General features: G+C 44.5%; 1 protein-coding gene across 4 annotated transcripts in view; it reads right to left on the reverse strand.

The window, feature by feature from the left end:
* Window positions 1-160: 160 nt before the first annotated feature.
* Window positions 161-23484, reverse strand: part of rapgef4a (Rap guanine nucleotide exchange factor 4a) — a 47543-nt gene continuing 24219 nt past the window's right edge. For 3 of the 4 annotated variants that reach the window (XM_036958806.1, XM_036958809.1, XM_036958808.1), the window contains 27 exons: window positions 18248-18323; window positions 17741-17805; window positions 15360-15410; window positions 15161-15267; window positions 13066-13187; window positions 12258-12441; window positions 11968-12052; window positions 11454-11514; window positions 11135-11211; window positions 10812-10958; window positions 9001-9122; window positions 7913-7998; window positions 7379-7457; window positions 6962-7112; window positions 6612-6700; window positions 6488-6518; window positions 6306-6384; window positions 6000-6146; window positions 4884-4981; window positions 4441-4566; window positions 4037-4215; window positions 2604-2694; window positions 2367-2417; window positions 2047-2134; window positions 1458-1522; window positions 1192-1246; window positions 161-1094 (listed from right to left, as the gene is read on the reverse strand). In XM_036958806.1, the coding sequence (XP_036814701.1) occupies window positions 967-1094; window positions 1192-1246; window positions 1458-1522; window positions 2047-2134; window positions 2367-2417; window positions 2604-2694; window positions 4037-4215; window positions 4441-4566; window positions 4884-4981; window positions 6000-6146; window positions 6306-6384; window positions 6488-6518; window positions 6612-6700; window positions 6962-7112; window positions 7379-7457; window positions 7913-7998; window positions 9001-9122; window positions 10812-10958; window positions 11135-11211; window positions 11454-11514; window positions 11968-12052; window positions 12258-12441; window positions 13066-13187; window positions 15161-15267; window positions 15360-15410; window positions 17741-17805; window positions 18248-18323 (2640 nt within the window). In that variant the 3' untranslated portion in view covers window positions 161-966. The remainder of the gene's footprint in view (window positions 1095-1191; window positions 1247-1457; window positions 1523-2046; window positions 2135-2366; window positions 2418-2603; window positions 2695-4036; window positions 4216-4440; window positions 4567-4883; window positions 4982-5999; window positions 6147-6305; window positions 6385-6487; window positions 6519-6611; window positions 6701-6961; window positions 7113-7378; window positions 7458-7912; window positions 7999-9000; window positions 9123-10811; window positions 10959-11134; window positions 11212-11453; window positions 11515-11967; window positions 12053-12257; window positions 12442-13065; window positions 13188-15160; window positions 15268-15359; window positions 15411-17740; window positions 17806-18247; window positions 18324-23484) is intronic. The other variant, XM_036958807.1, reaches the window with a different exon arrangement.

A 23484-nucleotide genomic window follows, 5' to 3' on the forward strand; every position in this document is an offset into this window, starting at 1 on the left:
GTAGCAGCTATCTTATAACACCCAAAACCTGCAGTTTTAGGGAATTTAATTCGTTTTCCTATCCTCAAAAGACTACTATGGCAGCATTTGAAATGTTATCCAGGCTACTCTAAATATGTCATCAGCTCAAAATTAGTTGTTATAAAAAAAAGAATCAATGGACAATCAAATGGACAGCATCTTCAGCAGATACATCTAATCCGTTTTTAATATTTACAGAATAAACATGGGGGAAAAAAATCTTGCTGACAATAGTTACCTCACAGATTGTTATAGAGGAATGTGCTCACATATATCCAGCCCAACATCTCAAATCATTGCATGCTGAGGTCATAATAAATAGAGGAATACATTGTACAAGGTGTAATAAAAAGCCACAAACTAAAATATGTATAAATATAATCTGATTTACAAAAAAAAGATATGAAACCACAACTGAATATCAGGATTTGCAATTGATGAGGTCAGGGAGTGAAATAAGAGCCAATGTTTCCATTCGGAAAACGTTTCCTAACTAACATCAACCCAACATAGATTTGTGCAACAATCTAATGGATGACTATTTCCAAAAGATCCTTTGCTTTATACATTGTGTCCTTTTCATGGGGCAGGTGACTTCAAAGTATCAAATAGACCTTCAGGGACATAAGAATGAGATGAATTTGAATATGCTGTGAAACTTAAACCAGGCTGCCTGCCCGTTGTTTACAACAAATAATGTAAACAATACACTTAAGGAAACAAAGAAGCATAGATGATACTGACATTTGAAATACAGTTGAAGGTGGAGCTGATGAACTCTGTAGCATCTAAAATGATACTTGACTATACATGTAATAATGTGACGTTCCATGTAGCAGAGTGGGTATGTGTGTGTACTGGTATAACATACTGTATAAAGCAAACTTCTTTTTGGCAGTAGAGCAGCCGCATGTGACATGTGTCTGTCCAGTGTCCAGGGAGAATTCAGGTTCTGCGAGGCTCCAGTCTATGGGAGAGCTGAGACAGTGTTCTCTGGTTGTCAATAACAGTCAGCTGGCGCACGTAGCTCCGCACGTCCGGGTGGTTCTTACTGGTCTGCGACGGCTCTGCACCTGAGAGAGGACGAGGAAAACCCACTTTTATTAAAACAACGTCCTGTTGGAAGCCAGTCAAGTGAAGACTACACAGAAGAACCGTATGTTGACTTACCGAATGGTAGACTTCTGCAGTATCTCACAATCCTCACTGTATTAGCGATCATTCGCTGGAAGAAAAAAAACAACACAACTAGATGTTATCATTGTGAATTTACACAAATAGAGAGTCACACACTATAGGTAAGCGGCCAGTAATTTATTGGGTAAAACACCAACGTTTCGGCATCACTGTGCCTTCTTCAAGGTACCATTAAGACTGTAGACTTCCAATGTAAAATAATATCATGTACAAATATATATCATCTTGGAGGGCCTTACCATTTTCTCAAAATTGACCAAACTGTCAATGAACGTCTTGTTTCCATCATGAGTGAATGTCATGTCTGAAAAGATAATTGCAATATGATTACACACATAGAGAGAGCATATTTAGCCTGGCAGGTAGGAGCATTGGGCCAGTAACCGAGAGGTTGCTGGATCGAATCCCAGAGCTGACAAGCTAAAAATCTGATGTTCCACCCCTGGACAAGGCCATTAACCCCCTGTTCCCCGGGCGCCGTGGATGTCGATTAAGGCAGCCCTCCGCAACTCTCTGATTCAGAGGGGTTAAATGTAGAACACGTATTTCAGTTGAATGTATTCAGTTGTACAACTGACTAGGTACCCCCCTTTCCCAATTCCTAGGAGTGGAATTGAACAGAGCAAACGATATAGAAGCTACTGTAGTTACACTGTGTCGCAGGTCGACACCAAAACAAGAGGTCAAAAGTCGCCGATCAAAACTTCTTCACACAAAGAGGCAGTAAAGATAAGCCTCTCAATAGTCAATCAATGGGTGAGATAATGTGTAAACAACATGGAGGGTCATGAAGACAGTGGAGAGAGAGCTGTGTTGTGTTGCACTGACCTTTGATCAGCAGCGGCATGAAGGGAATGATGGGTGGGTCCAGCTTGGCCACAGTGAGCCGGTACGCCCGATGGTTCCTGGACGGGTCCTGTGGAAACACTCACACTGTTCTGAGATCTGCCATAACCATGTTAAGTGGGCACAGCACAGTCACAGCCAAAGGTGGTGCTGCTCAATCCATACATTGCTCGATGGCAAATGACCATGCAAGAAAGTTTCAATTCAATATTTGAATAAAGAGAAGCTATAGAAAGCAAGGCTAGAGACTATGTGAGTGGATGAATAGTTGATATGGGGCTAAAATGGTTCATGCTACTCACCATTAAGCTTTCAAATTCATTGTAAAATTTCTTGAATTTGCTGGGTAGTTTCTGTCAACACAAATAACAGGGAAGGTTAACAGACAGTTGAAATCTCCATATTCTTGGGCAGGGGCTAAACACAGGTGAGTGTTGTTGGACAGACAGATAGACAGTGAGGGACGGACGGACGGACGGACAGACGGACCGACAGACAGACAGACAGACAGATAGACAGACAGACAGACAGAGACCCACCTCCCAGGTCTGACTCAGTCTGCTCACGGCTGGGTTGCTCATGCCCATGATGATAGCGAAGAAGGAGTTGAGGTTCTTATACTCCTTACAGCTGTCACAGAGAGAAAATAGTCCAATGATTAATCAGGATCATGTTACATGTGACTAATGTAAGTCACCATAGGGGTCTGGAGAGGAAACACATGGTACACGTACGTTCAGCCATTTACACATTTGTTTGTCTTGACATATAGACCTTCCCCTTAGGGATGGATTGGGAGGGTTGCCGGACTGTACTCTACAGCTAAGTGTGTGTGTGTGTGTGTGTTATTTCAGCTCCACTGTACACGTTGGGTTGCTTTCCCATCAGCGTCGGGTCAATGTGAAATTCTACCTGCTACACAAAGCGTGTTGTTTTGAGAGTGGAGAGGGGCAGAGGGAAGAACATCTTTATTTTTTTGTTCCCCAACTGTACTGTACTGTACCACATTCATCCATTATGCGGAAGTAGAATCGCTTTGGTCCAGTTTTTCGCAAGTACTCCTTAAATTGTCGCTAGTGGTTGGACTAAATGACCCTCTAATTGCACTAGTTGCTTTTTGTTTACATTGTGAACGTAGTCAGTGAGTACATTTACATGCACACTAATGAGTCGATTATAACTGATTATGGCAATATGGCGAGTATGGCATTAGTCATGTAAACACCTTACTCTGCATACGCCGATTAAAACAACTGGTTTCCTGAGAAATCTTTTGAATTATTAGGACATATGAAGGCCTTAATCCGAGTTACAGCGGTGTATTAGATCTGCGACTGTCGTAACACTAGCAGCGCGTGTTTCCTTCTTCTGCGCGAGTGAAGTGATTTCGGGAAAAATGAAAAGTATGCATCTTAAAAATAGTTTTCCCGTGCAACTTTTATACGTCCGAAATCCCAAAAATAACACGGTGGCTGTGGTAGAACGCATAATAGAACATTTATTTTGATTCGCAATTTTCTGCATTTATCAAAGTCCCATCAGGTAGCCTGTTTTCAGATGTGTCCGTGTAAACAGGATTATTAGGGACATCGTTCTTCTTGCAAAGCATGTGAACGTTTAAATCAAAATATTATATTTAACTGACTATTTAACTGACTATTTCTCATTATTTCAATTCACAAGATATAATGAACGTGCGCGTCAGCCATCAAGAATTGAAACTCAGCCATTCTTGAGCTTGGACGCTGCCATTGGACGTGACGCAACGCAAGCACAACAAGGGCAGTAGAGCAGCTTTCATTTCTTTTCAGAGGAATCATTTCCTCAATGGCTGACGCCCCCGATGGCTGTAGAATAGCAGGGCCACGTGTGTGTATGTATGTGTGCACCAACGTGCATTCGTGCGTGCGTGCGTGCATGAGATAGAGAGAGAGGGCGACAGGACCACTGGGACAAGGCAAGGGCCACTTACTGGGCAGCGATCTTGATGAACTTCTTGAGCATCTGAACGCGCTTGCTGAGCTGAGCACACAGACAGATCTCTGTGATCACCCACAGCTGGATCTCATTGAACCTCCTGAGGAACAGGTCCATGTTGGCTGTGGTCTTCTTGAAGTTCTGCCTCCCAAACGTATGGTAGATCAGCTCATGCTGTAGAACAGGGAAAGAGAGGAGGTCAATTACTGTGTCCCTGATAGTTTCCATAATAATGTATCAATATATTGGTCGAAGAGTTCATCGCTAGGAGCCCCAAATGGCTCCCTATTCCCCATAGGGCTCTGGCTGAAAGTAGTGCACTATATCGGGAATAGGGTGCCATTTAGGACGCATCCGTAGAATCAAGTAATTCCTCATTCCCTCAGTGGTCTGACACACCTCGTGTACACAGTGGAAGAGTTCCCAGTCGTAGACAGTCATCTGGTAGGCCAGGTCTTTCGAGCTCATTAACTCAAAGCTGCCCATGGAGCCAGTGGAGGGCCCTTCCTGCTCTGGCAAGGGTGTCTGAAATATAGCGCACACTTAATATACAGTATAATTTACATGTGTCTGTATATCATCCTTCATCATACATTTAACACTCATGTGAAATACAGGACCGTTTTGATGGATGCAATGGCAGTTCTACAACTATAACAAGTCGAAATTCAACAGTAGCCTCGGGCCAGTGAACATATGTCTGTTGATTTAAAACAAAATATTACGTGAGCGAAATACATGAGAAGTAACAGCTGCAAGAGATGTACAGCTTGTAGGGGAACCTCTGGGAATCAGTCGGGTCAGTCTGAATGCGTTTTTTTTCCTGAGGGGCATTTACACACCAATGAATCCAGTTGATCCCTGGGGCAGACAAACAGACGGCCGTTGATGCTGAGTGTAGAGAAGACTGAAATATCGTTGGGCTTCAGCACCACTTTATCTGAAGGAAAACAACAAACAAGAGACGGCATGAGACCAAGAGCTCCTGTAAATGTGTACATATTTAATTATTACTCAATGTTTTTGATAACATTGAGTCTTTGTCACATATATCTGGTAGTTTTCACCCACAAATTTGCAGATTGACAGGCAGGTCAACTCTTTTTGGCTTTGCTACTGTAGCTAGCAAGTTAGTTGGCTAATGTTTTTGATGATTCCTTTTTTGTTTTGTTTATTCATCTGGACACAGCTACCAGCTTCTTTTGTTTCACCTGGCTGCTGGTTCCTGATCTTTTGAAAACATAATTTGAGGAGAACGGGAGATGCAGTAGAGGAATGCAGTGCTGCTACTGCTACAGGGTTTAACTTGCTACGGTTGCCATGGAGCTCAGTCATCCTTGAACTTCATCATCAAAGAAAGTGGTCAAGAAGACTCTGAAGAGGTTGCATTATGTTTGCATTAGAACTGGCAATCATGCATTGAATATGACAGAACGGGGCATCCTTACTCCTCTGAATCCTCAGCAGAGAATTGTGCCCAGATTCTTAGCAGCGAAAACAAATGCCAGTAAATAACTAGATTAATGGGCAATATGATTAGGGTCTCAGAGACCATGGAGCAGCTGTGCCTCTGGCCTTACTTGGTACGGGGAAAGAGCAGATCAAACATGGGCCAGAGAGAGAGGTGGATAAGTACGCCCTGGCAGAGACACTGGAACATCCATCCAGCAAGTACCAGACAATGGCAGCAACAAGCGGGTGTAGAATCTTATGAGTTGAAGCAAGAACAGCAATATTGCCCCAAGCTTTTCTCCATGCAGCTTTCCTGCAGGTCACGGTACTATCTTGAGCATATACCGGGTAATTGAAACAGAATAATTCAGCACCAAAAGCCAATCATTTCCCAGTAAATCAGCCCTTGATTAATGAGCATCATAGCATCTGCAAATATCTATGCGTGGAAAGACTGTGTGGCGTCCACCGTCGTTTGATTAGCATGTGGCTGTGGCCCTTCTCACCTCCGGCCGAACTGAGGTTGACCAGGAGGAGGTCCTCCGCTGACCCCAGCTTGTCGGCCACTGCGCTGATGACCTCTCTGACTGAGGCGGCCACGGTGACCCGGATGGTGGTGTAGGTGTGGTCGCTGCAGTACACTTTGAACAGGACTGCATGGGGACAGAGCACAACTCAGGGTCATTAACATGAAGGAATGGGGGCTGGGAAGACAAAGGCTCATACTACTACACTGTGTTTTTCTATAGATGTATAGCTCTCTTCTACCTCATATCCTGCATGATTTCACACATACACTAAGCCCCACTTACTCTCATCATTACTCTTGATGGCCTGTCGTTTCTGCAGCTTCTCATCCCCCATGCTGAACTGCCGCAACAGGACTTTGTGCTGAAACAGGACAGACAGAAATGTATGTATAGCACGGGTTGACAATGAAAACAAAAGCACAGAATACGACTACAGTGCTCGGGGTCACAGCTGGGTCACATACCTTTTGTGGAGAGGATCTGGCATCGTCAGAGCTGAAAGGGTAAAGAAAGTGAGATTACACCATGCTTAAGCCCGGGACACTAAAGACAAGTGCACGCAGTAACAATACATTTACACACACTTACCTGTTTTTAACTAGCTTCTCTAACTCTGGGAGTTGATCTTTCAGAGCAGGAATCACACTGGCATCCTCAGATACAGACACAAAGAACTCCTGTAACACATGACACACTCAGAATGAGGAGAGGTTCAAAATGTGCCCAAACTCATTTGGATTATCAGATGACGATCACTAATACTCTACAATTCACAGCAAGCCGTATCTTTTTAAACAACAAGCTGAATTCAGTACGCAAGAAAAAAGGGTGAGGAAGACAAGGCCAAAATGGCGCCCTATTCCCTTTGGGCTAGGGCTCTGGTCAAAAGTAGTTCACGACATAGGGAATAGAGTGCCATTTGGGACGCATGCACTGACCTCTAGGAAGGCTAGTGAGGCATCCTCCTCCTGAAGGTGATCTCCATGTACTGAGGCCCACTGGAGCACCAGCCTGATCACCCTCCTCTTGTTGTTCAAAGTGTAGTCCAGACGCTCCTGTTCTGAGCCCTGGGACGCCTCAGCGTGGTAGGTGCAGTGACGTTAAGGACAGAAACACATAGGAGCTACAGCTTGACTCCCATTTACTCCAGGATTGATTCAGGATCAGTTTAGCCATTTAAGTCACAACTAATGTGATTATTTGGACATGGGGGACCTGATCCTAGATCCTGATTCGGATCCTACTCTTGGATGCCTAATACATACAAGATACATAAGGGATACTGATACACATTAGTAGAAATCCACACAAAAACATATACGCTCATATGCTATTTTCAGTGACTGAAAGGATATTGGGCCATGAGCACCGGGCACAACTGGCTGTTAGGGATGAAGACGCAGTGCATGAGCACAAAGTCGTCCAGAGCTGGGTCTGTGCAGAGCGAGAGTGCGAGAAAGAGCCAGAGCGAGAGACCGAGAGAGAATGAGGCACCTGTGATGTCAGATGAAACGACGCCAGGCCAGCATGCTGACAGTATTATAGGCCTGATCACACATGGCTCTGTCACCGTGGACGGCTGAGGCATGAAAGCAGCCAGGAGAGTCCACACAACCAAGCGTAATTAGATAAGCACTGTTGTGCGCTGCTAATTATAGACATGAACAAACAGGTCAGCAGCAGCAGCACGGAGGATGGATGCTCTCTCTCTGAGGGTACAGAGGAGACAATCTAAACACGACAGCCATGACGAACACAACACATCCATCTACAGTACATTAGTTAATATCACATAGGGTTGAAATAATGTTAATTTGGTCCCTACACTGAAATACAACGGTACACAGTGGTCAGAGATGTTATTGGAGGGACAGAGTGCACTACTGTACCTGATTCGTTGAGGTGAGAGTCCAGTCGCATCATTTCCAGGAAGTGCTCCAGAATCTTCTCTGGTGCCCCTGACATCACAGTGTATCTGGAATGGCAGTGTCAATCAATCACCTAATAAATTAAACAAGACAGGTTCTTGCTAGTTCTCACTACTGTTCCTATTCCATCCACACTTCACTGAGCTGTGTGATCTGAATACCTGCCTGTGATTACTACATTAGATAATAATCCAAACTACAGTCAAAAGAGGTCCTGACCCCTGGTTAAGATTATAAGGGGCTGGCTGGGGGAGAGAGGGTGTGGAAGCCTCTCCATAGGTAAACAGAAGGAGAGACCACCACTTGACCTTAAGAATCAACACAGTGCACAGCCAGGCCTGTTGTGATTGGTTAGTTAAGGGGAGACAGATAACAAGGTGTGTGTTCCCCAAATAGCACCCTATTCTTCCATAGGGCCCTGGTAGAAAACAAAATAGTGCACTATATAGGGAATAGGGTGGAATTTGGGACAGAATGTGTGGCAGGCACTCCATGGGGGAAGGAGAGGTGCTTGACACCCTCACACTCTTCATATGTGACTGGCACTGTAGTTGATTAGAGGCCAACCCTGGCAGAGTGATTGTAACCCGCGCGGCCTGCCTTCTCCCCGGGAGCACATCTCTCAGTCATTACCATTAATGTGTCTCTCTCCATTACTGCAGCCGCGGTCACTGGCAGCAACCTCCATTAAGTCTAGTCTACTAGATAACACACGTCTGCAGCCTCGCAGACACAGCCTTGGCTTACCCTAGAACTGATGCCCAGTCTCTAGCTCCACGCCCTTTAGCAGAGAGTAACTCACAAACTCACCCACTTCTTCCACTCACAAATCTCTTCAAGAGAGTATATAATTCACAAACCACACCCCCCTAACTGTGCTTGCAGGAGAGTTTCTCCTCCTCTTTTCTGAAGGGAGTGAGGTTAGTGTATCTTACACACCTACAGCCCCCTTTAACTTCCTATTTAAATCTAACTCTATTGAACAGGGGTGCTAGAGTAAGTGGTTTAGATGAAAAGGTGATTCAGACAGAGTTAGCTCAGTAGGCTACTTGTAGTGGGAGGGGGTGGTGGTGGTGCTGTGGGTAGAGGTCTGGATGCTGCTGGGGCTCTTCTCCAGGACAAGAACATCCTGATCATGTTCCTTCAGACGCACCGTGTTGGCCTCCACGTCCTGGACACACACACACACACACAGGCACAAATTCATCATTATATCATCAGAAATGTGTTCCGTTTCAAGAAGCTTGTTGCTCCTAGACGTTTCCACTTCTCAATAACAGCACTTACCGGGGAAGCTCTAGCAGGGCAGAAATTTGACAAACTGACTTGATGGAAAGGTGGCATCCTAGGACGGTGCCACGTTGAAAGTCACAGAGTTCTTCAGTAAGGCCATTCTACTGCCAATGTTTGTCTATGGGGATTGCATGGCTGTGTGCTTGATTTTTAACACCTGTCAGCAACAGGTGTGGCTGAAAAAGCTGAATCCACTAATTTGATGTGGCGTCCATATACTTTTGTAGATGTATGTATGTATGTATGTATGTATATATATATACAGTATATATACATATGCACACACATTGGAAAGTTTATAAGGTACACCATTCTGTTTATTAGGGACACCACCCAGACAGTCATCGAGGCATTCAGTTATTGTTCGATTAAACGTTATAATGGGCAAAACGAGTGACCTAAGCGACTTCGCGGTGTGATCGTCAGTGCCATGAGCACCGGTTATAGTATCTCAGAAAGGGCCAGCCTCCTGGGCTGTTCATGCAATACAGGGTTTCCCGAGAATGGTGTGACAAACTAAATAAATCCAGACGGCGGTGAAAACAGCCCATTGTTGAGTGGTCGAAGGAGAATGTCAAGGTAACAGGCGGGCCACAAACAGGCAAATAACTGTGGACTACAACAGTGGTGTGCAGAACGGCATCTCGGAACGCTGTTCTGGAGGCAAAAAAGGGGTCCGACCTGGTACTAAATGGGTGTACCTAATAAACTGGTGTGTATGTACAGTGTTTATATATACTCTATATTATAATAATATATCAGTAATATAGTACAAGGAAATCCTGTAGAATAGGCCAACAGTACACACATCATGCAGCCAAAATAATATGGGGGGGAGGGGGGGGGGGTAGTTGATATATTTATCTGACTTAAATATGACCCCTGGTTGAGGCCAGACTACATCATCCCATCAGGACTATGGTACTGTATGCCTGGTGGATTAGTATGCTAGTACTGACAGAGAGACTGGGAGGTCAGCAGTTTGACTGAGGTATCATCCCAAATGGCACCCTATTTCCTATGTAGTGCGCTACTTTTGACCAGGGCCCATAGGGCTCTATTCAAAAGTAGGGCACTATATAGGGAATAGGGTGCCATTTGGGACACAGCCCGTGTCTGGCCTAGCAGCCCATCAGGCCAGAGCCAACGGGAGATTTACAGAGGATTGAGTGAGCCTATTACAGAGAGCCTGCCTCTGTGGATCACACAGATAACCATCATCCATCCATCCGCTTTTCAATAGACACAATCAAGACCCTGATTCCCTATCAAAGTCTGATGCAGGCTGCACGTGGGCCAGGCTAACAATAGGCAGTGGAGGGAGAACGTAGAGAGACAAGAGACTAGCAGCTGATAGTTTGGCCTTTGGGTTTATACTGTACCTTTTCTACAGACATCTGTCGACATTGAACCACAAAGTTGATAGTAGAATACCCTTTAATGTTGGCATCATTGTGCAATGCTGAACCTCAACCAATAGAGGGAGACTATACCATTGAAAAAGGATAGTGGGACTTCACTGAGCAGAGGTGGAGGAGGGCCATGTTAACTTCCCCAGATAACTCACTCTGAGGATCCGGTTGAAGTCCTCCTTGTCCACACGTAGGAAGTGGCAGTTATCCTCTCGTAGAACAATGGAGGCGGCACGGGGGGCATCGTTGACCAGAGCAAGCTTCCCAAAGTCGTCTCCCTCATGCAGCGTGCAAACAACCCCCTTTGTGAAACAAGCAAACAAAGAATGTATGTGTGAAGCAGGGCAAATGAGATGAGTGAGAGCATGTACAGCATCTTACACACTCATATATTCTATAATAAGCTATGGTGATGAGCTGTACTGATCAAATGGGGATCAATTGTATGAGATGAAAAATTCTAATAATATAATTTTACCTTTCCATAAATGACAACGTTTACAGAGCCCTTTAGAATGATGTACCACGATGTGCCTTCCTCCCCTTGATTGAACACTGAACAAGTGAAAGATTACAACAACAAAAATGATATGTAAAGAGGTCATAAAGAGGTTTTCCACCAAAACATTTCAAAGAATTCCACTGAAATAGACAAAACAAAGGATTTAGTATATAATCTGGGATTTTCTTTCTGCCTCCATGTAGATAATGCATTTATAAAATGACGTCTTGCGTGCAACGTTGATTAAGTTAAATCGATTGAGTTCCGGTCATGTAGACAGTGTTGTACTACTTACAGACTGTTCCTGCTTTGGCATGGGACTCAAAGATCAGGACGCCGGCTAGTTCTTTCTTTACCTGTAGAAGCAGAGGAAAAGGTTAGAGGTGACGTCATATAGGCCATGGGTAGGCAACTAGATTCAGCCGTGGTCCGATTTATGCCCAAGCGAAGGGTCAGGGGTTTCGGAGCATAATTATAACCATCTGTACACTGCAAATTGACCACAAGTAAACCAAAAAAATTGATTGTATTTGAAAATAGCAATAATTTCACACCTCATTCGATTGAGACACGATCACATACTTCTCTCTTTTTACTTGTAGGAATCCTTGGGAACAGATTTACTGAATACATTTTTATTTTTGCTGAATTCCTGGTGATTTTTTTGTTTTTTTTTACCCCCACAATTTTTTAAACTAAAATCATTGATGACCAAAAAAAAACAACAACAAAAAAAACATCCAAAACCTGTTGCCGACACCTGATATAGGCCTACAATTGGTTATTATTGTAACCAAATCTGCACTCACAGTGGTGGATAGGTGCGATAAGGCCTTTATATGAAGCAGCTCCTCATAAATGATCTCCAAATCATCGGCTGCCCTCTGTCCTGGACTGGGGAAGGGGAAATATGCACCAATTAAAAAATAATTTGACCTCGACTACAATCTAATCGATTCACTTTGAACAGGATTTTAGCATCAGCTTTGCTAGCATCAGCTTTGCACTTAGCTTATATATCTTTCCTAACCCTGCCAAACCTGCAGGTACTGTATATCTATCATACCAGCAGGTGGCGATCTCTGTGATTGGTCCTTACTGTTTCCTCAGGACCATGCGCATGTGGGCGTCAGGGCCGACCTGGGAGAGGAGGAGGAGGGTGTCCTGCAGCTCCTCATCGCTCTCCCTGGTCTCCTCCTCGGTGGGCAGGGGAGCGTCTTCCTGTTCATCCTCCAGGAAACGGTAGAAAAGATACTTGTCCTGGAAGGTCAGCTCCTGGTCCACTGCAGCACAATACCAACACAGATCCCACAGGTTTAGACGTTTAGAAATGGAGCCTCTTTTACATGCACTCACACACAGGCACACACACAGGTCGTTCCACCAATTCGGTGCCTTTTGAGAAGTAGAACTTGGTGGTGGGGGGGAAAAAAACGTTTGTTTTCATCTAATTTTAACATTCTGTCAACTTCATAAAAAACATGTTGTTTTCTCAAGAGGTGAAATTTTAAGTGCCAAATAAAGTATCAGAGTTGACCATAAACAGGTTTGACGTTTTCTTCTTAAATCAGCCATAAATCCCCTTGAGACAGAGGGAATGGAAGCTTGTCGTGTGCAACAGAGAGTGGCAATTTAATGCAAGCTTCACAAAACATGTTTAATTGTTGACCTTAAAATGGGGGAAAGACATAAATGAATCACTCATCACATGATATCGATGATCAGAGAAGACTTTGTCAAAGCAACAAGATATCTAGGGCTTAACAATGATGGTGAAACTTGGAGAAATGTCGCAAAAGGCACTAAAGGCCCCCCCCCCCCCAACACACACACACACACACACACACACACACACACACACACAGAGGGTATCCTTAGCTACTGTCTATTGTACTGTTGTGGCTCACCGTGGTTGAGAACACCTTCCTCTAACAGCACCTGCCACATGCCCACTGCTTGAATGCGAGAGTAAACAGAGGAGCTCTGCTGCATCTGCCAGTCAACCAGCTCTGTTCCCACACAGCATTGCCTGTAGGAGATACACATCAGGAAATAAATACATGAATCCTACTACACTGTCTGCGATGCTCGTCGGATGTGGCAGGACTTGCAAACTATTACGGATTACAAAGGGAAGCACAGCCGCAAGCTGCTCAGTGACACCAGATTAACTAAATTAGTTATATGCGCGCTTTGAGGCAAGCAACCCTGAAGCATGCATGAGAGCACCAGCTGTTCCGGACGACTGTGTGATCATGCTCTCCGTAGCCGATGTGAGTGTGACCTTTAAACAGGTCAACATTCATAAGGCCGTAGTGCCAGACAGATTACCAGGATGTGTACTCCAAGCATGCACTGTCCAACTGGCAAGTGTCTTCACTGACATTTTCAACCTGTCCCTTTTTCAAGCAGACCACCATAGTCCCTGTGCCCAAGAACATCAAAGTAACCTGCCTAAATGACTACCGTAGCACTCACATCTGTAGCCATGAAGTGCTTTGAAAGGCTGGTCATGGCTCACATCAACACCATTATCCCAGAAACCCTAGACCCACTCCAATTCGTATATCGCCCCAGCAGATCCACAGATGATGCAATCTTTATTGCAGTCCACACTGCCCTCTCCCACCTGGACAAAAGGAACACCTACGTGAGAATGCTATTCATTGACAACAGCTCAGCGTTCAATACAATAGTGCCCTCTAAGCTCATCACCAAGCTAAGGACCCTGGGACAAACTCCTCCCTCTGCAACTGGATCTTGGACTTTCTGACGGGCCGCCCCCAGTTGTTAGGGTAGGTAACAACCCATCTGCCACACTGATCCTCAACACAGGGGGCCCCTCAGGGGTGCGTGGTCAGTCCCCTCCTGTACTCCCTGTTCACTCATGACTGCATGGCCAAGCATGACTCCAACACCATCATTAAGTTTGCCGACAACACAACAGTGGTAGGCCTGATCACCGACAACGATGAGGCAGCCTATAGGGAGGAGGTCAGAGACCTGCCAGTGTGGTGCCAGGATAACAACAACAACGTGATCATGACCACAAAGATGATCGTGGACTACAGGAAAAGGAGGGCCGAGCACGCCCCCATTCTCATTGATGGGGCTGTATGGGAGCCAGTTGAGAGCTTCAAGTTCCTTGGTGTCCACATCACCATCGAACTATCATGGTCCAAACACACCAAGACAGTAGTTGAAGAGGGCGCGACAATGCCTATTCCACCTCGGTAGACTGAAAAGATTTGGAATGGGTCCTCAGACCCTCAAAAAGTTCGACATCTACACCATCGAGAGCATGGTTGCATCACCGCCTGGTATGGCAACTGCTCGGCCTCCGACCGCAAGGCACTACAGAGGGTAGTGCGTACGGCCCAGTACATCACTGGGGCCAAGCTTCCTGCCATCCAGGACCTCTATACCAGGCGGTGTCAGCGGAAGGCCCTGAAAATTGACAAAGACTCCAGCCACCCTAGTCATAAACTGTTATCTCTGCTACTGCACGGCAAGCAGTACCAGAGCGCCAAGTCTATGTCCAAAAGGCTTCTTAACAGCTTCTACCCCGAAGCCATAAAACTCCTGAACAGCCAATCAAATGGCTACCCGGACTGTTTGCAATTACCTCGACTAACCTGTGCCCCCACACATTGACTCTGTACCGGTACCCCTGTATATAGCCTCATTACTGTTATTTTATTGTTGCTATTTAATTATTTGTTATTTTTCTATTTTCTTGTGTTTAAAAAAATGTTTTTTTACTTCAGTTTATTTGAGTAAATACTTTAACACTTATTTTTCTTAAAACTGCATTGTTGGTGAAGGGCTTATAAGTAAGCATTTCACTGTAAGGTCTACTACACCTGTTGTATTCGGCAAATAACATTTGTTTTGATACAGCAAAAAATCAGACATAAAAAATACACGCACACACAGATGTACAAATTCTTTGACATGAGAGTAGCATGTACATGATACTGTACATGAGATACTACAACCCACCTGTATGTCTTCAGGTGGTACTTCCTGTCTCGGATCATGTGGGGAGCTCTGGAGAGGATGGCATCACGGAGAACCTTCCCTGCTCGCAAGATCTTCTCAGATGGGACCTGTTGGGAGAGAATAGAAGGATGGAGTAGAGGCAGAGCTTTACAATAGAAACAGAGGAGTTGGCCTTTACTGATGTGATGGTCTTTACTACCTGAGAAATGGGTTTAGGACGGAGTTTGGCTGGGCTTTCAATTAATGACTTCTGAAAAATAAATGACATGACAATGACTGAAAAAAACACACAAGGGAACATCATGGATTGGAAAACAAAAGCACAAAATAAAGTACAGGCATGATATGGAAATGAGTTATGTTATGACATGATACAGACTGTAGTGAATGGTCAAAGTTCCCTTCATATGTGTTTCAATGATGACAGATATTAGGTGTTTTGTAGAGGTATCCTTTACCCCTAACAACCTCCACTATCAACAGGGCCCTTCAGGATTGGACCCTTTTTTTCAATTTTCGCCTAAAATGACATACCCAAATCTAACTGCCTGTAACTCAGACCCTGAAGCAAGGATATACATATTCTTGGTACCATTTGAAAGGAAACACTGAAGTTTGTGGAAATATGAAAGGAATGTAGGATAACATAACACAATAGACCTGGTAAAAGATAATACAAAGAAAAAAACACCCGTTCTTTTGTATTTGTTTTGTACCATCATCTTTGAAATGCAAGAGAAAGGCCATCATGTATTATTTCAGCCCAGCTGCAATTTAGATTCTGGCCACCAGATGGCAGCAGTGTATGTGCAAAGTTTTAGACTGATCCAATGAACCATAATATTTCTGTTCAAAAGTTTGCCCAAATGTGCTTAAATAGTTTATTAATAACTTTTCATGTTCAAAACTGTGCACTCTCCTCAAACAATAGCATGGTATTCTTTCACTGTAATAGTTACTGTAAATTGGACATTGTAGTTAGATTAACAAGAATTGAAGCTTTCTGCCAATTTCAGATATGTCTATGTCCTGGGAAATGTTCGTGTTACTTACAACCTCATGCTAGTCGCATTAGCCTACGTTAGCTCAACGTCCCGCAGGGGACCCACCAATCCTGAAGAAGTGTAAATGGGCAGTTATTTACGAGATTCACAAGCAGGTGTTGGTGCTTACATCCCGAACCCTTGGATCCACAGCACAGAAATCACCTTGAACTAGTCCTGTATGGGATGTAGTATTCATGAGGTAAAAACATCAAGAGCAGAGAACGATCAAACAGAGACTAGGCACTAAACCAGCACACCATGCACCACAGAGCGGACATAATGACTGCTGTTCAACCTCTACATAACCTCTTTTCGAACATCATTACTCTCACAGCCATGACCAACAGTTACATAGATGCTTAACTACCCTACAAATTCATCATCAACTCTTTCACCCTACGATGAGGTGAAATGCACTAACGCCACAGCCCCCTTTAACATCTTGATTCAAATGTTGCTGAGCGCTGCTCTTTTCTCGCCGTAGCGTCTTATGGCGGCCATGAAATGACACCAGCGAGGACGAACACAAGGATGCCGTTCAAAGGAGGTCCATATACTGTAGGTGACGTTTCAAGATCTTTCTAATATGCATCACTGATCATTTGGACTCGTGAAGAATGCATAAGCTACAGCATGTACACGTACCGTACACGTCAGTGAGGACTCTGGATTCCCTTAAATCATGTATTACTGTGGGAATGTGTGCATTATGTGCCTGTAGGGTTTGGGTTCACTGGTCTACGATTCCTGTAGATGGATGCACTCAGCTTCAACTGAAGGTATGAATTACACAACAAAAACAGCGTCGCCACATTTATTTTTTCTCCTGTGACTGGAATATGTAGAGCCCTCGAGTTTTGCCAACAATTTGCAGACAATACAACCCAAGGGGAGTTTGCAAACAAATAATAAAAAGACACTCAATTATACTATCTTTGTAGTTATTTATAGTGCACATGTTTTGGCTGGTCTGAAAATAACAAAGTCCAAGCCGCAATAAATAGTGAAATCCCCTCCAGAGTAGCACCATGTTATATGCATGGAGGTAAGGAAGTCCCAACGGGGTTAAGAAGGTGGAACGGTAACTATGAAGGACGTGATGCACACCAACGGAAGCGAGGTCTTAGCAGCAGCCCTGTTTATATTTAGTCAAAGTTTAAACAAACTCCACATTCCAGACTTATTTCGAGCTTCTGGCAACTGCAGAGGATGTTGTTCGATCAGGATCCACGTCAGCAGCAAGCACATGTGAGTAAACCACCAACACTTTACCACCCACTGTCATTCGCAACAGTGTTCAATCTGGATGATACTCTCTTGACATAAAGTGGTCACTAATCTCTCGTACACGGATGAGTAGCTGGTTGTTTACGCTAGATATTGTCTCTGGGCTGCCAAGATTACATGCTTATTGCCACATCATACAGTGCTTTTTGGATGATAAGGATAATGGACAATGTTTGATGGTGAAACTAAATCTTTATGATATATGATGATGAAGTCTCCGTTCTGTGTTCAGGAGAGACGACCGTACCTTATTCAGATGTTTAGAGATGGATCCAAAAGAGTTGTTGCTTATGTTCTCTTTGTCAGACATTCCTGAATAAGAAAATAGAAAAATGACACTTGTTGTCATTCACATACTCTACATCAGCACTTGTTCATCTGCAACAATTGGTGCATGTTCACAAATATAATTAGACAGATGTCAATACATGACCTCGATGCTATGTTGAATGTAGATACAGTATGTGTCGACTAGAATCTCCTTGAGGAGTGAGTTACATAATATCATCGGACAGTCCCCAAGGGAGATTTGTACAGTCAGAAGTGTGTGTGTGTGTGTTTTAGCCTTCAGGAAAAACATCATTAGTCATTTCACTTCAAAACCTTATCTGAGGGGAAGATACCTGGCTGTTCTTAGATTTGACTTTAAGACTGCTGATATTGCTTATTTCATATTAAAGGCGAGAGATAGGCCAGTACGGAGCATTGTACGGTAGGTGAACATTACGGATGTCACTGTAGTTCTTGTACTCACTGTCAGTGCTACGTCCACCACTTTCCATAACTCCATAGGGTGGGGCAAGCAGTCCAGCCATGCACTGACGATATTTCTACAGAGACACAGAAGACAGAAGAACGGTCTTATAACTAGACATGGTGAAACCAGCTACAAACGCCAAATCCTAAACACTACAAGGTTAATTTTAGTGTGTCGATGCAATTCAATTCAAGATGCAGTTCATTGCCAACTACTGTCACCTGTTGATGTCAATAGAATAATTTGGATTGTAGTGTTATGTGTCTGTGTTTGACCCTCTTCCCCTCTTGGTGTGAATTCATGGCTGCCAAAGGAAGCCAGTCTTCCCCAAAACATTTACCAAGAAAAAAACAAAAAACATAAAATAATCTATCTTTCCTCTCTCTGTGTTTCATAATTTTCCTTCAATTCGCAAGAGGCTGAATGCGTTTCACCGGAAAAAGCATCCGAATGAGCGAAACAGCGTCCCTCTGTCTCTGTATGTCTAGCCCATTGATCTGACACTGTCTGGTCAAAAAGAGCATGACATTGTTGCAAGGAAAGCCATCGAGCATTTGGCCTGAGTGAAACTGAGCTCATCTGTGAATGGTCCTGGCGCACCAAAAAAAAAGTGTCAAGGGATGCCAGGCTGGATTTGGCTTCACACCAAATCACAGCACATCAAAGACGAAACATAATTGTCAGACAAAACTTGAATTTTTGCATCTCGTTGTGTTGTTGTCCTCTGGTGGCTAGCTAGCTAAAATGATCCCTTTCCTGAATTAGCCATGGATGGAGATAGGTATTTGGACTTGTGGTTGTACTTAACTCTCCGTACTAGCCAATGATTATAAACTGAGATTCTGATCCAACTATGAATTCATATATTGTGCCCCTGATGGAAGTTCAATATGTAGCTAGATATCGTAGGCTAATGTTTACCAGCTGGCTAATCGTTGCAGACGAAAGGTATTTAGGCTAGCGAGCAAGCATTTTAGCCAGGTAACCTAGGAAAACAAAGAGTCCTAACAAAAACTAAAAGTGTGTACTGTATGACAGAGTCAAAGACCGTTTCGTAAACTTGAAAAATAGGTGGATGACATTGGCGTTTCTCTGCATGTAGGATGAATCAACATGCTTTTTCTACTTGCACTGCACGCACATACACAAACACACAGAGAAATCAGAACTATGGACAGCCACATCATATTTAGCTGACGTTGACTGGACTAAATCGTTTTTGGTATATTTTAGTTGCCACTGTATTAGAGTAAGCAGAGGTGTTGAAATGTTGAAGTTGAAATGGTGCTGGAATAGCGGAGGCAGCGTTCTTTCGACTTGCGGTAAGTCTCCATGGTTCTAAATCAATAGTTGTTTAGTAGTCCGAAAATGTCGGAAACATTAACTTGCTTGGCAGTGCTGTTTGTTACATGCAATATGCTTAGTGGACTTCACCGGACAGAGGTTGCTGTGATGAAACAAAAGTGTGGTTGAATTTATTCTGCCACTGTGTCTTCTTATTGCCTCTGCCTTAGGCGTATATATCACGGTGGCAAGGCATAATGAACTAACAGGTTACTTTTTTTTCTGTCTTGGCTTCCCCGGTGATTTTACCCACGCACCGCTCCTGCTCAGCCCTGTACTCTCTGTATCAACATGGGCCATTGAGGACTATGTAAATACACAGCTGAGACCTCCAGCTGGCAGTTATGAGCATTCAGAAGCTTTACAACTGCTGCAGCCTCATTTAAATGAGCCTTCATCTCACAAAAAGCTCCAGTGTCCCACTGCATTTCAAAGGACAGAGCAAAATACACGTTTCATGTCGCTTCATTTGAAGTAAAAGCCTATCGCTGTAGGCCACAATAGCCTAACGTGTGTACAGGACAACAGGCTACAAAACCACAGTAAGGAATCAATGGTGAGACATGGGCAAATGTTCAACTATCTACGCTTGCTTTCCCATGCCATATTTGACTAATGATGGCATTACTGGGGGATGAGCAGATTGTGGTAGAGAGTAGTTGACTTACGAGTTGATCAAATCGCCTCAATCTGTGGTCTTTACAGATAAGAAGACATTACAAACAGATTACACCAAGATTTAACAAGCCACACACAAAACGCATACACAGACACTCACACATGCACACACACCAGAGGGAAGCGTCCTAAACTCTGAAAATAAGTCTCTTTTCACTGCATTGATATTCTAGTATGTAGTCCCTCCCACCAGAGCACAGGCACACACAGCTAGGATCAAGTGGTTTCTGTCTGTACTGTAGATTAGGCCTATCTATGTACGCTCCACAGACTCCTACTACTTGGCTTTAGCCTCAACCCATATCTGTCTGTAAGCATTAGCGCATTCATCCTACCTGTGGAGAGATCCTCAGTGGTCCCAAACTTTTTATAGTCCCGCACCCCTTCAAACACTCAACCTCCAGCAGCTGTAATCCTCTAGCGCCAGGGTCAGCACACTCTCAAATGTAGATTTTTTTTAACATCATTGTAAGCCTGCCACACACACACTATACGATACATTTATTAAACATAAGAATGAGTGTGAGTTTCTGTCACAACCCGGGGTATGGGAAGTGACAAAGAGCTTTAATGGCACAGGCCACAAATAATAATATCATAATAATCCATAACGTTGCTCTTTATTTAACCATTATTCATATAAAACCTTATTTGTTTATCAAAAATTGTTAATAACTCACCACAGGTTAATTAGAAGGGTGTGCTTGAAAGGATGCACAAAACTCTGCAATTGGGTTGTATTGGAGAGAGTCTCAGTCTTAAATAACTTTCCACACTCTGTGCCTTTATTTAGCTAGTGAGGGCTGAGAATCCACTCTCACATAGGTACGTGGTTGCAAAGGGCATCAGTGTCTTAGCAGCACGATTTGCCAAGGCAGGATACTCTGAGCGCAGCCCAATCCAGAAATCTGGCAGTGGCTTCTGATTAAATTCGATTTTCACAGAACCGCTTGTTGCAATTTCAATGAGGCTCTCTTGTTCAAATATAGGTAAGTGGATTGGAGGCAGGGCATGAAAGGGATAACGAATCCAGTTGTTTGTGTCATCCGTTTCGGGAAAGTACCTGCGTAATTGCACACCCAACTCACTCAGGTGCTTCGCTATATCACATTTGACATTGTCCATAAGCTTGAGTTCATTATCACACAAAAAAATCATGCAATGATGGAAAGACCTGTGTGTTGTCCTTGTTAATGCAGAGAGAAGAGCTCAAACTTCTTAATCATAGCCTCAATTTTGTCCCGCACATTGAATATAGTAATCCTAGATTCAGATCATTCAGGAAAGAAAAAACATCACCCAGATAGACCAGTCGTGTGTCACGCCCTGGCCATAGAGAGGCTTTTATTCTCTATTTTGGTTAGGCCAAGGTGTGACTAGGGTGGGCATTCTATGTTCTTTTTTCTATGTTTTTGTATTTCTTTGTTTTTGGCCGGGTATGGTTCTCAATTAGGGACCGGCTGTCTATCTTGTCTCTGATTGGGAACCATACTTAGGTAGCTCTTGCCCACATGGGTTTTGTGGGTAGTTGTTTTCTGTATTATTAGTTTCCTTACAGAACTGTTAGTTTTCCTCTTTGTTGTTTTTTGTTCTAGTGTTCTGATTTTAAATAAATATCATGAACACGTCTCACGCTGCGCCTTGGTCCAGTCATTCACAGGAAGAGCATCGTTACAGAACTACCCACCACCAAAGAACCAAGCAGCGTGGCCAGGAGAGGCAGCCCCAATAAAAAACATTTTGGGGGAGGCACACAGGATGGTTGGCGGAGCCGAGGATGGAACCAGAGCCAGTCAGGGTGAAATTGGAGGTGAGCGAAGGAAGCAAAGCAGAGACAGTGAAGGAGTTGATGGGGAGATTGGAGGAGAGAGTAATGAGAGAGTTGCTGTGTTGGTGCATGAGGCACGACATCCGCCCGACGGAGCGTGTCCTCGATTTGATGTCACCTGAGTCAGCTCTCCATACTCGGCCTGAGGTGCATGCTAGCCGTCTGGTGAAGACTGTGCCAGCCCCACGCACCAGGCCTCCTGTGCGCCTCCCCAGCCCTGCACGTCTTATGCCAGCTTGGCGCTACAGATCTCCAGTACGCGTTCTTAGCCCGGTGCGCTACATTCCAGCTCCCCGCATCTGCCGGGCTAGGGTGAGGATCCAGCCAGGACGGATGGTGCCAGCCCTGCTCTCCAGACCTCCAGTGCGTCTCCTCAGGCCAGGATATCCCGCTCCTGCTCTAGGCACGGTTTCCCCAGTTCGCCAGGAGATCCCAGTGCGGTCTGTTCCAGCTCCGCACACGTGCCAGGCTAGAGTGGGCATTCAGCCTGGAAGAGTGATGTCAAGGCTACGCACCAGATCTCCAGTGCTCCCCCACAGCCTGGTCTATCCTGTGCCTCCTCCACGGACCAGGCCTCCAGTAGGTCTCCCCAGCCTGGTGAGTCCTGTGCCTGTGTCCTGTCCGGAGCTGCCAGAGTCGCCCTCCTGTCCGGAGCTGCCAGAGTCACCCTCCTGTCCGGAGCTGCCAGAGTCGCCCTCCTGTCCGGAGCTGCCCGAGTCGCCCTCCTGTCCGGAGCTTCCAGAGTCGCCCTCCTGTCCGGAGCTTCCAGAGTCGCCCTCCTGTCCGGGGCCCGCTGCGAGGGTCCCCTCTCCAGAGGCACCACCTAAGTGGGCCAAGCCGGAGGTGGAGCGGGGTCTCCGTCCCGCACCGCCGCCGTAAAGAGGGCTGTAACGCATAGAATTCACTGGCTTGTATACGAAGCAGTAATTGTTTCAAAGCATCTCCTGCCAAGTCATTGATGTATTGTGAAACAGTGTTGTTTGATGAAGGCATTGTCTGTATAGTTTTTTTGGCCTTAACCCCCAGCATTGTCCCAGCCATATCCGTGGCAGCAGGAAGAATTAAGTCCTCCACAATAGTATGGGGCTTGCCTGTCCTAGCCACTCGGTAGCTCACCATATAAGACGCTTCTAGCCCATTCTTCTTAATGGTATCTGTTGCTTTTATACATGTCTTACTACTCAAAAGTTGTCTTAATTCTCGCTCAAAAAACTCCTGTGGCTTATTTTCCAAATTGGCATGTTTTGTTTCTAAATGTCTGTGAAAGAGTGAAGGTTTCATAGACTTGTGAGATAATATTTTTGCACATATAACACACCGTGGCTGAGGAAAGGCACTACTTCCAATATAAGTGAACCACAAATCAATATAGTTCTCATCATAT

Source organism: Oncorhynchus mykiss, chromosome 22, assembly GCF_013265735.2.
Source record: "Oncorhynchus mykiss isolate Arlee chromosome 22, USDA_OmykA_1.1, whole genome shotgun sequence".
Lineage (NCBI taxonomy): Eukaryota > Metazoa > Chordata > Actinopteri > Salmoniformes > Salmonidae > Oncorhynchus > Oncorhynchus mykiss.